We start from the raw sequence: 12,498 nt of genomic DNA, 5'->3' as shown, positions 1-12,498 counted from the left end.
AGGTAATAACATAGACAACAGTTCCCAAATATCATCTACCACGCAGTTCATACTGAAATTTCCTGAACTGTCCCCCAAATGTCTTTTATTACTGTTTTGTTCACACCAGGATTTGATCAAGGACCAGTAAGGAATACCTTTTTCAAAGTAACTTGTTGGACAAAGAATGAATGACTGATGGAAAGTCAGAGGGGCTGGAACCGAACGGTAAATTAGCATCCGACCTACTTTTCCCTATTAAGAAGAAAAAAAATTATATATAATCTGACCACAAAAGACAACTATTATTAACATTCCCATGCATTTTCTTCCAGTTTATTTTTTCTGTTCATAAACACACACCCATACATACGCTTGCGCTCAAACTGTCTTGCTACAGGTCAGGTGCTATCTCCACCCTTTTTGGCAAGTGGAGATAAAAGAGCCAATACCTGATGAAGTCCTGTGGGCACCATCTTTGGTATTCTGGTGCCTGCCGGGTCTGCGAACGGCTGGTCTGCTAGGTTAATAACAGTGAAAAGGGCAGCCGAGTGCACTGGAAGACCCAAAGGCCCTGGGGCTGCATACTGCCGTGTGGCCCCTCTGGCTTTCTCCTCCTCAAAGCTGACGCTAACACAAGCCTGAGTGACACCGAGTAGGTTTTAACAGGTGTTGCTGTCCCGTGTCACAGACATCTAGGATTGATAAATATGAGACTTGTTTTTTTTTTTAATAGAAGGTACTTTGAACTCTTTGGAAGAAAGGCGCTATATATTTAAAAGCTATTAATAACATTCTCTAAACCAAACTGTCACAAAAGATTCAAACTCCTGGATATCAAAATTTTTACTTGGGATATCTTTTTTTTTTTTTTTTTGCGGTACGCAGGCCTCTCACTGTGTGGCCTCTCCCGCTGCGGAGCACAGGCTCCGGACGCGCAGTCTCAGCGGCCATGGCTCACGGGCCCAGGCGCTCCGCAGCATGTGGGATCCCCCCGGACCAGGGCACGAACCCGCATCCCCTGCATCGGCAGGCGGACTCTCAACCACTGCGCCACCAGGGAAGCCCCTTGGGATATTTTTTAAAGCTGAAAATTTTCAACCAACGGACGTATGCTGTACTAAATAAAAATCTCAAACTGAACTAAGTTCTCAGCCAAGGCAGGCCATCACATTGAGATGCAAATCGCTTTATTCCTTAGGAGAACTGCCTGTTAATTTTCTTTAAAATATGCTGAACTGCAAGCATTTTCTGATGAAAGGTATTTCCCCAAGCAGTTTCAGGTCTGGTTTTAAACCAAAGTTTCCCAACAGAAGGCTGCCTCCTTCCTTCCTCCTGGAGATGAAGCACAGGGCCTTCTTACCTTGTTTCCAGGGGCACAGATGGCTTCGTTTCAGGGGCTTCTGTTTTTCAATAGCATTGCCCATTCTAAAGCCAGAGGATCACAGGGCCCTTCCAAGCCCAGGTGTCTTTGTTGAACAGCGAATACGGACCAAGTCACTAGCTGGAAGGGGATTCATCTCTCAGGCATCCCAATCACCCAGCGGTGAGCCCTGGTAAATCCTCACAAGAAAAACCTGAACTCTACTCTGGAAGGTCCTTGCCTCTGCCTTTCAAACTCCCTTCACTCCCAGGAAGGAAATCAGAATAAAAGGCTTGTTATCGCGGTGGGTCTCGGTACGTCTATACTAGGAAGCTCTTCCTCCGCCCTCCTTTGACAGTCTGTTACTCATTGGCACAGCAGCCTCAGATTAATTTCCAAACACTTTGGACACTGCTTTTCTTTGGGGGAGGAGTGGGAAATGAGATGATCAAAAAACTGAAAGTTAAAAATAGACCAATTTGGGGGGGGTGCCACAAGAAACTTTTTTTTTTTTTTGGCGGTACGCGGGCCTCTCACTGTTGTGGCCTCTCCCGCTGCGGAGCACAGGCTCCGGACATGCAGGCTCAGCGGCCATGGCTCACGGGCCCAGCCGCTCGGTGGCATGTGGGATCCTCCCGGACCGCGGCACAAACCCGTGTCCCCTGCATCGGCAGGCGGACTCTCAACCACTGCGCCACCAGGGAAGCCCAAGAAACATTTTCACAGAGACCCTAACATCACACCTTCTATTTAAGGATTCTGGCCCTCAGACCAGTGTGCATCAGGTGACAAGTTCCATCAGAGAGAAAACAAGCTGACTTCATTAATCCTGTGTTTCCAAGGGAAAAACAAACAAACATCAAAATGCAAACTGCACTTTAGTTTCCAAAGAAGAAAAGACCTCAGAGGACAAGCAGCTAGGAGTTTGTAACCTCAAGCTCCAATCTTACACTCTATTTTGGAATTAATTTTTCTGGAGAAAATGTGGCACCACCTAAATTCTGAACAACAGGTTTCCTGGAAGAAAGAAGGGCATGAAATCATATGCTTTTTGGTAAAAACAAAGAAAATGGCAAGGTACGTGGAAAGATTTCATTGATTTAGATACCAGAGTTTGAGGGTAGAAAAGCTCTTAAAGAATCCCTGGAGCACATGCAGTGGGTGAGACTGGCTGCAGGACCAACCACCTGGGTTCAAATTCTGCCTCTGCCAACAGAGCATAGTTTTCTCAGTTTTCTCATCTGTTAATTGGGCATAATGCCAGTAGTCCCACCTCCCCGGCTGTAATGGTTAGGGGAAAACACTGACTGAAACTGCCCGGCCCTGGCCAGGCAAAGACAGTAACAATGTGCATAAGTTATTTTACCACAGGAGATCCTGGTAAGGAACAGGGAACTAACAAGCTACCACCAACCAGAAGAATAGGGGAAAGGTCAAAAGGAGAGAGAAGAGACGCCAGTCCACATGTCCTACCAACCTCCCAGAATCCTCCTCGCTGGAATCCGTCTTGGCTGAGTGGTTGCACGTGCCACCAGAAAGGACCCTCAGTCAGAATGATTGGTCAGAGACAACCCGGAAACTCACCCCATCACCATAAACCCCGAGACTGCGAGCCACGTGGCAGAGCAGTCTTCCTGGGCTCCCTTACCCTGCTGCTCTCCGCCCAGGCGCCCCTTCCCAATAAAGTCCCTTGCTTTGTCAGCACGTGTGTCTCCTCGGACAGTTCATTTCCGAGTGTTAGACAAGAGCTCAGTCTCGGGCCCTGGAAGGGGTCCCCCTTCCTGCAACATAATGAGGATCAAATAAAAGGGACACTTAGGAATCCCTTGGTAAATTGTTATCACCAACACTGTAATACTCTTTGACTGTGAAACTGTATTAGCTCAGATGGCCGATATCTGGCTTCAGACAATTTAGCCAAAGGCACATAATCACAGTGAATGTCGTTCTATTGGGGTTGGAGGGTACAAGGTGGGAGCCAGAGTAAAATTTAAAGACAGTATTCCAAAAAAGACCCACAGAACCAAAGAAATGGAGTTCGAGAGGCACTAAATGCACTAGTGCTCCAACTGTTCAGTGTGCTCTGTTACCACTCCCAGGGCCACGGCCAGCGTGCTGCACCAGCCACTGCCCATTCTGAGGGAAACAAATAATCCTGCCAATGTATGCAAAATGAATGAAGCCAAATCCAAATCTCTACAAGATCTTAAGGTTTCCTATTTGATCTACCAACACAGAAATCATTTTTACAAAATCACAGCCTGAGATTCCAAACTTCTTAAAGCAAATAGCACGGGTCTGTTTCACTCCTCCAATGACAGGCAGGAAAGAGAGCAAATGCTTCAGTGAAGGCCACGGCCAACCCCGCTTCCCTCACACCGTACGATGAACTCACCTTCCAATCAAACTGCAACCACAAACTGCAAAAGAGCAAAGGCTCGCACCCCAACCGCGCCAGAGGGGGCCGCTGAAACCTAAGAGCTGGTAAAAAGATCCAATTCAAGTTCAGCACCCACCCCAACTCCATGAGCAAACACCCCACTCTTTCGGTACACTCTGAAGAGACTTCCGTTTCCTTCCAAAAACCGTAACAATTTTCCTTAGGCAAGTCTGCAATGCCAGATATTATATCTGACCTCATTTCTTCCAGAAGACATTTAGTTCAAAATATCTACAAAAGCATAATAGATCAAAAAGGCTCTACTTTTGAACCTGCATCTTAATGTCTCTTTTCACCTAAAGAAAGTTTTAACTTGTCAAATGCTCTGCACACGATGCCGCCCAGCACCAGCAGAATACCCACGCACAGTAGGTGCTTAATAACTACTGAACAAATGGGCAGACAGATGAAGGAATAAACAAATGAAGGCTCCCCGCCCCCCTCCCCCGCAAACACACCCTACAATGTGTTAACAGGAGTTTCTTTTTTTTTTTTTAATAAATTTATTTATTTTTATTTTATTTTTGGCTGCGTTGGGTCTTCGTCGCTGTGTGTGGGCTTTCTCTAGTTGCGGTGAGTGGGGGCTACTCTTCGTTGTGGTGCGCGGGCTTCTCATCACGGTGGCTTCTTCTGTTGCAGAGCACGGGGTCTAGGCACAAGGGCTTCAGTAGTTGTGGCACGTGGGCTCAGTAGTTGTGGCTCGCGGGCTCTACAGCGCAGACTCAGTAGTTGTGATGCATGGGCTTAGTTGCTCTGCGGCATGTGGGATCTTCCCGGACCAGGGCTCGAACCAATGTTCCCTGCATTGGCAGGCGGATTCTTAACCACTGCACCATCAGGGAAGCCCAAACGGAGTTTCTAATCCATAAATGAACTCTCCTTCCTGCAAGCGCCAGAGGTGTGGGCCCTGCCGAGTGCTGTTTCATCCACCTTCCCCACCCCTCAGCTCAGGCAAAGTCCCCAACCTGGAGTTTCATCCGTATCTTTTTTATCCCCACTAGTCTGTAAAGCCTTTGAAGTCAGGAACTGGGTTTGGGTCAGTTCCCCATGTGCCTGCGCGCACACAGAACAACAGGTCACCAGGGAAACCTGGGCTCAAGGCCGACGCTGCCATTTCTCAGCTAGGGGCTGCCACATTCTAACAGCTAATTTTCTGATGAACCTTCCAAACAAACTAGAAATTTCCTTGAGAGCAGCTCTGAAGTGAGGACCCTGTGGTTAAACTGCTTCTAGGGTAACCACGGCCTCCCAAAATGATTCTGTGTGAACTGGATGGGGGCTGGGGGTTGGGGAAGATAAATCGAATCACCTATTTTTAAGAATTCCTCCCTAATTCTCATCTCAGAAAAAGTGTCTTCCAGAGTTGTCCCCAAGGGTGAATATGCTCACCATCCAAGATGGGCAAGTGACCCATCCAGTCCACACCTTAGGGACACAACATGGGACTCAAACAGATGAGACGAATCAAAAGTGAAAGACCACCAGAAGTGGAAAGCTCACCGCATGGCCAGCATCACGTGTCTCCACGTCCTGCGCAAATCCTCCGAGGGTGCTGTGGGTACATGGACTGCTTTCAGTCAGACCGCGTGTTACCAAGTTACTCCTGAGGTATTACTACTGCAAGCCCCAAATCACGGACTCACAGAAGGGTAGGGCCTAAGGACACAGACTGACAAAATCATCTCCTCCTAAAAGCCTGGGGCAGGGCAGGGCGGGGGTCAAGGCTACACACTCAGTGAGAGAGCCAGATCCAGCCCAAGAGTTTTAATTCTTGGCCGGGAAACCTCCTACCTCTTCCTCCTGACCAGAGGGACAAGGCGGTGGAGGAGTGGAAAGTGCTGGCTCTGGAGGAGAGCTGAGCCAGTTTGAATCTTTATGTGGGCACTTTCCATCAGGGCGACAGGAACTTCACCTCCTGGACCTGATTTTTTCACCTCTGTAAAGTATGTACTAATATGCTGCCTACTTCATAGGCAGTCTAAAGCTTAAATAAAATGTTTTAAAGGTGCTTGGCACACTTAAAGAATAGTTACCATTGCTGGGTTTTTTCTTTTTAATTTCATTATCTATGAACATCCAGCTTTAGAGACAATACATTAAAGAAAAATTATTTACCGTCACAGAGATTTTTTTGTTTTTTTAAATATCCCAGTAAGATCCATTGCAACATTCTGATAAATAACTCATTCCCTTAGCGCAAATAAAATAATATTTCACTTCCAAACACTTGTATCATCAGAATACTTTTTTGATTATGGAATGCAAGCGACATAAACCAAGGAGGTAACACTGTGGTTACTGAAGTTTGAAACATTTTACAGAGTCCTGTCCTCAATGCAAGATGCAACTGGATTCAGAAGAAACCTGCGTCAGGGAGTCCTGCAAGGCACTGCTCACTGCTCAGAAGGGGAAGGCCAGTGATCGCCGTAGTGTGCACCTTCACCACCTCCTCCCCACCCCGCCCCCAGGTGTGCGGGCAGGAGATGGAAGCTGGGCTCTGGAGCCGGTGCCCAGTAGCTGACATGAAGCTTTGTGCATGGAATTTGTGTGCTGGGAGGAAAGTCTGATGTTGGTCACTTCCCCTCCAGAGAAAAATACAACAATACAAGGAAGCACCAAGCACTGTGGGAATGTTCCAAAGTGGGAGTTCCAGCTCAGTCCAGAGTATAAACAAAGGGCAATGACCAGCCTGGAGGTCAGGCCAGCAGAGCACTGAGGCAAAAAGTCTGGGAGCCAGTCTTCTGGGTGCCCTAGTCCCTGCTTTGAAGTGACATTCCTGCCCAGCGCTGCGGAAATCACTGAAGGCGAAGGCACATCTCGAGTACTGCATCACAGGAAACACAGACCGGGGTTCTCTTACGACACTCTTGCACACTCACAGATCAGTCTCAGAATGCCATGGCCTGAGAGGCCTCAGATTCATCCGACAAATGCCGACGTGGAGTTTAGGGAGAATCAAACAACATGAGCAAAGAATCACTTAGTTACCACTGTAATCAGTGCTGAGAAGTTCCGGGAGGGGAACATGTCTAGCAGGGCAACCTAATCTAATCTGGGAGGTCAGGGAAGGGTGAGACTCAAAGGATGAGCAGGAGCTGACCAAGCAAATGGGTGAAAAGCATTCTGGGCAGGAGCAGCATGTGCAAAGGCCCTGTGCAGCTGGAGGTATGAGAACGGGGGAGGTGGATGCGGGTCAGAGGCAGCAGAGCCTTAGAGGTCCAGGGTTTCATCTCATGGGCTTCAGGGGGCGCCTAAAGTGTTGACCAAATCACGTGTGTTCATTTTTCTGGGAAGAGAAGTCCATGGCTTTCATTACAGTCTCAAAGAGTTCCAAAAGGTTAAGATCCACAGAGCTAGTCCAACCCTCTCGTTCCAAAACAAGGAAACTGAGGTTCCTCATTCTGAGGGAAAGACATTTCCCCACGGTCTCACAGACAGCCAGAGAACCCTAATCACTGGATCCCAGTCTGGTGTTTTTCCACAGCTCGCGGGCTGCCTTACTTCTGGCAGGGGTGTGTCAACAACAACAAAGTACTAATCCTCACTGAATACTGATACTGTGTCGCACACAAGGCTACTCTGTTTCTGTCCAGGCAGGCCCAGAGCTGACACTCTACAGAATGAACTGTGAAGTCTGCCAGTCCATCTTTCTTGGGGTGTGACCTAACCTGCAAAATACAGGGGGCAGAACCTCCAATTCCAAGGCACCCCCATGAGAAAGCTTCTGGGTTTTTCAGGGACCCTGGCAGACGATGCTGGTTCACTAAAGGAAGGGCAATTAAGGCAGAGTCCTCGCTGCTAAATCAGACTTTTAAAGAAGAAGCTGCTTATTTGTTGTACTTTCTAAAGTCAGGACTGGGGACTTCCCTGGTGGCGCAGTGGTTACGAATCTACCTGCCGATGCAGGGGACACAGGTTCGAGCCCTGGTCCGGGAGGATTCCACATGCCACAGAGCAACTAAGCCCGTGCGCCACAACTACTAAGCCTGTGATCTGAAGCCCGCGAGCCGCAACTATTGAAGCTCACGTGCCGCAACTACTGAAGCCCACGCGCCTAAAGCCCGTGCTCTGCAACAAGAGAAGCCACCGCAATGAGAAGCCCGCACACGGCAACGAAGAGTAGCCCCCGCTCGCTGCAACTAGAGAAAGCCCGCGTGCAGCGATGAAGACCCAACGCAGCTATACATACATACATACATACATGAAGTCAGGACTGGGCCAGGAACTAGCCTGCAGGATATGAAAGGGAGAAAGCCCACACCCTCAATTTTATTAATTCCACCTGGAATTGAGAGACAGGAACTATTTTTTTTAAGTGAACAAAAATAGTAATTTTCTCCTCTGCCACTTATTTCGTACTATTTTGAACACTCGGGGGAAAGTCTAAATATGTGTGGAGAACACTTCTTAAGCTCTTGATGCTTCCTGGAATACCCCAAGGAGGAAGTCAAGTGCCCAGACGGCCATTTGAGGCCTTTGGGAATCCAGCCCCTGAACTATGTTTCCCCCCTCCATCTCCCACATCCCCACTCAGGGGCCTTTACTTTGGCTAAAGACTCAGTACCCTGTGTGAACCTGCTCCTGCCTGCACTGAATCCCACCTCCTTCCTCCCCAGCAAAGCAGATGAAACCTAAGAGTCAACACCCAACAGACTCTCAATGGGCAACCATCAAGGGGGACGCACATTCTCTGCTTTGCCTGGAACATGACAGGGTCAGAAGAGGCAACGCCCTCATTGGGGAAAGGCTCCCACCACCTTCCGCTAGCCCACTACGCCCCCAGGGTCTGTGGCCTCCTGCCCTTTACAGCACCCTACTTGCAGAGGCGGTCCTCCACCTTGACTAAGAGGCCTCTACGTGGGGCGGGGCCGGCGTGGGAGTCGCAGCAGTGCCCTCTGGTTAACGCTCTCCAGGCTTTTAAAGATGCACAACCTTCTCCACTACGAAGCTGAGCCCACACCCAACGTGTGCTTTTATCCACTCATTCAACAAGAATTTGTGAGCTTCACCCGTGTGCCTTCTGAGCTCTGGTGAAACAGCAGCTGACAAGGAGCTTACCTCCTAATGAGAGAGATCATAAAAAAGAAGCAAGTAAGTGCTATATTTAAAAAAAAAAGCAAAGGCAGGGTTAGGGGACAGTGAGGGGGTAATGTGATGGGAGTACTACTTTGGACCCCCGTGGCTAGAGGAGGCTGCTCGGGGTGACACACGAACAGAGAGCCGAAAGGAGTTAGGGAGCAAATGCACCCCGAAGGGCAGCTCACGTTTCCCGAGACTCAGGACCTAAGTGCTTCCTGTGCGTGAACTCATAAGGACCCCACCATTGGCTCCATTTTCTCCATGAGGAAGATTTTTAAGAGGAAGAGGCATGAGGGACTTCCCCAAGGTCACATAACCAGCAAGCGGCTTCTGACCACAGGCTCTCGGCAGCCATTAACCCCAATGCCCGGGGGGTGGGGGGGGTGAAGAGGCAGAGCGAAGAGCAAGTGCAGGTTCTGAGGCAGGAGTATGCTTGGTATCTTCCAAGAACACTCGAAGGAAAAGCTCAAAAACCCGAGCGTCTGGGACAGAGCAGCAAAGGACAGTGGCACGAGCGAGCCAGGCGCCAGAGTACAGGGTGCCCCACGCAGGCTGTGCTAAGGACTTTGGATTTTATTCACAGTGTAAAGGGAAGCCACGGGACAATCCTGATCAGGCCTGATCTGATCTAATTTACGCTCTGGCTGTTGAATGAAGGAAGGAAGACTAGACAGCTGTGAGGTGAAGTGGGAACCAAGAGGCCAGTTAGGCGGGCACCACGGCGGTACAGGGAGAGACGGCGGTGGCCTGGAGCCTCAGTCAGCAGAGGAGCTGGCAAGAGGGACCAGAGGCGGATATATCTGAAGTAAGCCCAAGAGGATCTGCTGATGGCTCAGATACGGGCTATGAGCGAGGAGTCGGGAGGACTCCAAGATTTCTGAGCCTGAACAACTAGGTCAAAAATGGCATTATTTACCGTCATGCGCACCCAGGGAGGAGCCAGTTGGGCAGGAGGTAAGGCGGTGAACCAATAGCCCTGGTTCAGGCACATCAAGTCTGACGCTTACAAGACATCCGAGTGGCGATGTTAAGTGGGCAGTCTGCAGTTCAGGGAAGAGATGGGGTCTGGACACATACACTTGGGAATGACCAGTATTTAGATGGCATTTAGACATGGGACTAGATTGCATAGGAAGAGACTGGAGGACTCAGCCCTAGGATATTCCAAAATTGAGAGTCTGGAAGAGCAGAGGATACAGAAAAGGAGGGCTGAGATGGATGTGTCTACGTGCTACCAGAACACTTACACATTAAGACAATTCAGAAGAAGCTTGTAAACATTTACCACAATGTTTTTGTTTTTGTTTTTTTGCAGTACGCAGGCCTCTCACTGTTGTGGCCTCTCCCGCTGCGGAGCACAGGCTCAGCGGCCATGGCTCACGGGCCCAGCCGCTCCGCGGCATGTGGGATCTTCCCGGACCGGGGCACGAACCCGTGTCCCCTGCATCAGCAGGTGGACTCTCAACCACTGCGCCACCAGGGAAGCCCTACCACAATGTTTTTAAAGTACTGACTTTAAACATAATTTAAATTTTAGAGTTCGGTTCTTGAGTCCTAGATACTTAGTTTTAAACTGTCTTGCTAATCATGACGACTAATATATCAAACCAATGAATTAGCTAATATCCCAAGGAAAAATATACATTTAGTGTGGTATTCATCAAAGAGTTTTCTTCCCAGCTGCCAATCTCCTGGCCATTTTCTTGTCAGAGCTAATTAGATTGCTGTTTTTTACCTCACAAAGCTGCTGACAAAAGCAGGTACTGGAAGTAGAAGAACTGTGAACATCGTCATTCTCTTGCTGTTCACCTGTGCTTGTATTATTAGAATCTTCTTCAATCTGTGGTGTCTTTGTCACTTATCCATTTAAAAAAGGGTTTGTTTCAGTACCAGGCAATGGTTCAACCCAGCTCTTCCACATGCCAACTGGGCAAGTCATATAAACCTCAGTTTTCTCATCTGTAAAATGAAGCCACTATCACCTCCCTGCAGCGCTGTTGAAGGCATTAAATATATTCAGCACAGCTCCTGGCATCAATGCATGTAAGTTGTTTTTTATATCCCTCCTCCCCCTCCAAGGGCAACTTTTCAGGTCGAATCCCTAGGAGCTTTTCCGTTCCTCTCCATACTTAACTTTAAGCAGTGATTCCAAAGGGTGCCCCCACCCCCAAACACCTACCCCACCAGGAACATCGACATCATCTGGGAACTTGTTAGAAATGCCAATTCTCAGCCCAACTCCAGACCTACTGGAGTAGAAACCGGGGGTTGGAGCACAGCAGCCTCCAGGTGCTAAAGTCTGAGACCTACTGGAGAAGGCAGGCGGCATTCTGGGACACCCAGCAGGTCCTCAGGACAGGGACCACCTGACCCAGACAATCCTGTCATCAATACCTGCTAATATAACAGGCTGCAAGCTGCCAATCTGTTATAAACACAAAGCTTCCTACCCTTCTGGCTGTTTTCTTTAAATATCAACTATATCACTTGAATAAAAATAAAAACTTCTTACAAAAATTCAATCCCTACCCTCTTTTCTATAGCAAGAGGGAAAAGAAAATCTCTAACTTAACCCAGATTACTGTTCCTATATAATTATTATATAATTATATATGTTTATATATATTATTATATATAAGTAATAATATGTATTATTATATATGTTATATACTACACATTTGTATATATAATTAGTATATAATTATGTAATTATTTTTCCAATTCTCTTGACACGAACACTAAGATCCTTTCCATCCATTCCAAAGAATATGAATTTAAGATCTGGTTAATCTAATTTTTCTCATAAGGAAAACATGCTCTGGTTGTTTTATGTACACGTTTATTGTTTTTATAAACCAAACTGTCCCAGATTTTGATGCTTCCATGAGTTGAGTGATTGGAACATACGAAGTGGCAGATGCCCACAGGGAGAAGGGCACAAAAACCGAGTTCAGCTGGCCCTCCCGTGGACTCCATGGGACTGGCCCCGCCTTGGAATAGGCCATATTTCTGAAATAGTTCTCTCACTGCAAAAGCAAGACCCTCTCCAACACAAATGTGTGGAACTCAGTAGCTGTAAATGATTCCTCCCTCAGTGTTTCCCCATCCAAATCAGGACACTTTTGAGAGTGACAGGGACGGCGCTATTAATAATTATGCCAGGACAGCAGGTGTAAGCCGAGATGTGTGATCATTACCCCATCTGTCATGTCTGCATGAGCCCAGTGATCCTCAAAGTAATTTTCCTCTGGTGTCCAGACACCTAACTGTGAGGCTAGATGAGAGCTACATTTATAAGCAAAACTCTAGAGTCTGACTCTGCAATCAAAGGCTAGACCTCGCCTAGAGGGGAGACCTGGACAGGCACAGTGAGCTCCATGAGAGCAGCCTGGCTCATTTATCACTGTGTCCCCAGCATCTACCTTCACGAACTAAAGACAGCAGCTGCTCAAGAAAGCAGCTGAAAGAATGAAGCAATGCTTCCTGTTGTATTTCCTTGATTCTAAAATGTATACTTCTTCACAGTTTAACTTTTAAAATCAGGATATGTTGTTTTATAATCAACCCTGCTAATGTATTTTATTTTTCTTTGTTTCCTGAGAAGTGTTACTATATCACTAAAATGTCTTACATGTGT

The 12,498-nt window shown here is 47.7% G+C and overlaps 1 protein-coding gene across 10 annotated transcripts in view; it reads right to left on the bottom strand.

The window, feature by feature from the left end:
• The window catches only part of RAPGEF1 (Rap guanine nucleotide exchange factor 1), a 143,473-nt gene that overhangs the window by 116,266 nt on the left and 14,709 nt on the right, over positions 1–12,498 (bottom strand). For 5 of the 10 annotated variants that reach the window (XM_060300261.1, XM_060300263.1, XM_030838485.2 and 2 more), the window contains exon 1: positions 1,343–1,421. The exons of the other annotated variants lie outside the window; for them this stretch is intronic. In XM_060300261.1, the coding sequence (XP_060156244.1) occupies positions 1,343–1,406 (64 nt within the window). In that variant the 5' untranslated portion in view covers positions 1,407–1,421. Of the gene's footprint in view, positions 1–1,342; positions 1,422–12,498 lie in introns of those variants that run through there. 10 annotated transcript variants of the gene reach the window in all.

Source organism: Globicephala melas, chromosome 6 (genome assembly GCF_963455315.2).
Source record: "Globicephala melas chromosome 6, mGloMel1.2, whole genome shotgun sequence".
Classification (NCBI taxonomy): domain Eukaryota; kingdom Metazoa; phylum Chordata; class Mammalia; order Artiodactyla; family Delphinidae; genus Globicephala; species Globicephala melas.
The sequence above is the reverse complement of the archived record's forward strand: the minus strand, read 5'-3'. Positions and strand labels throughout refer to the sequence as shown.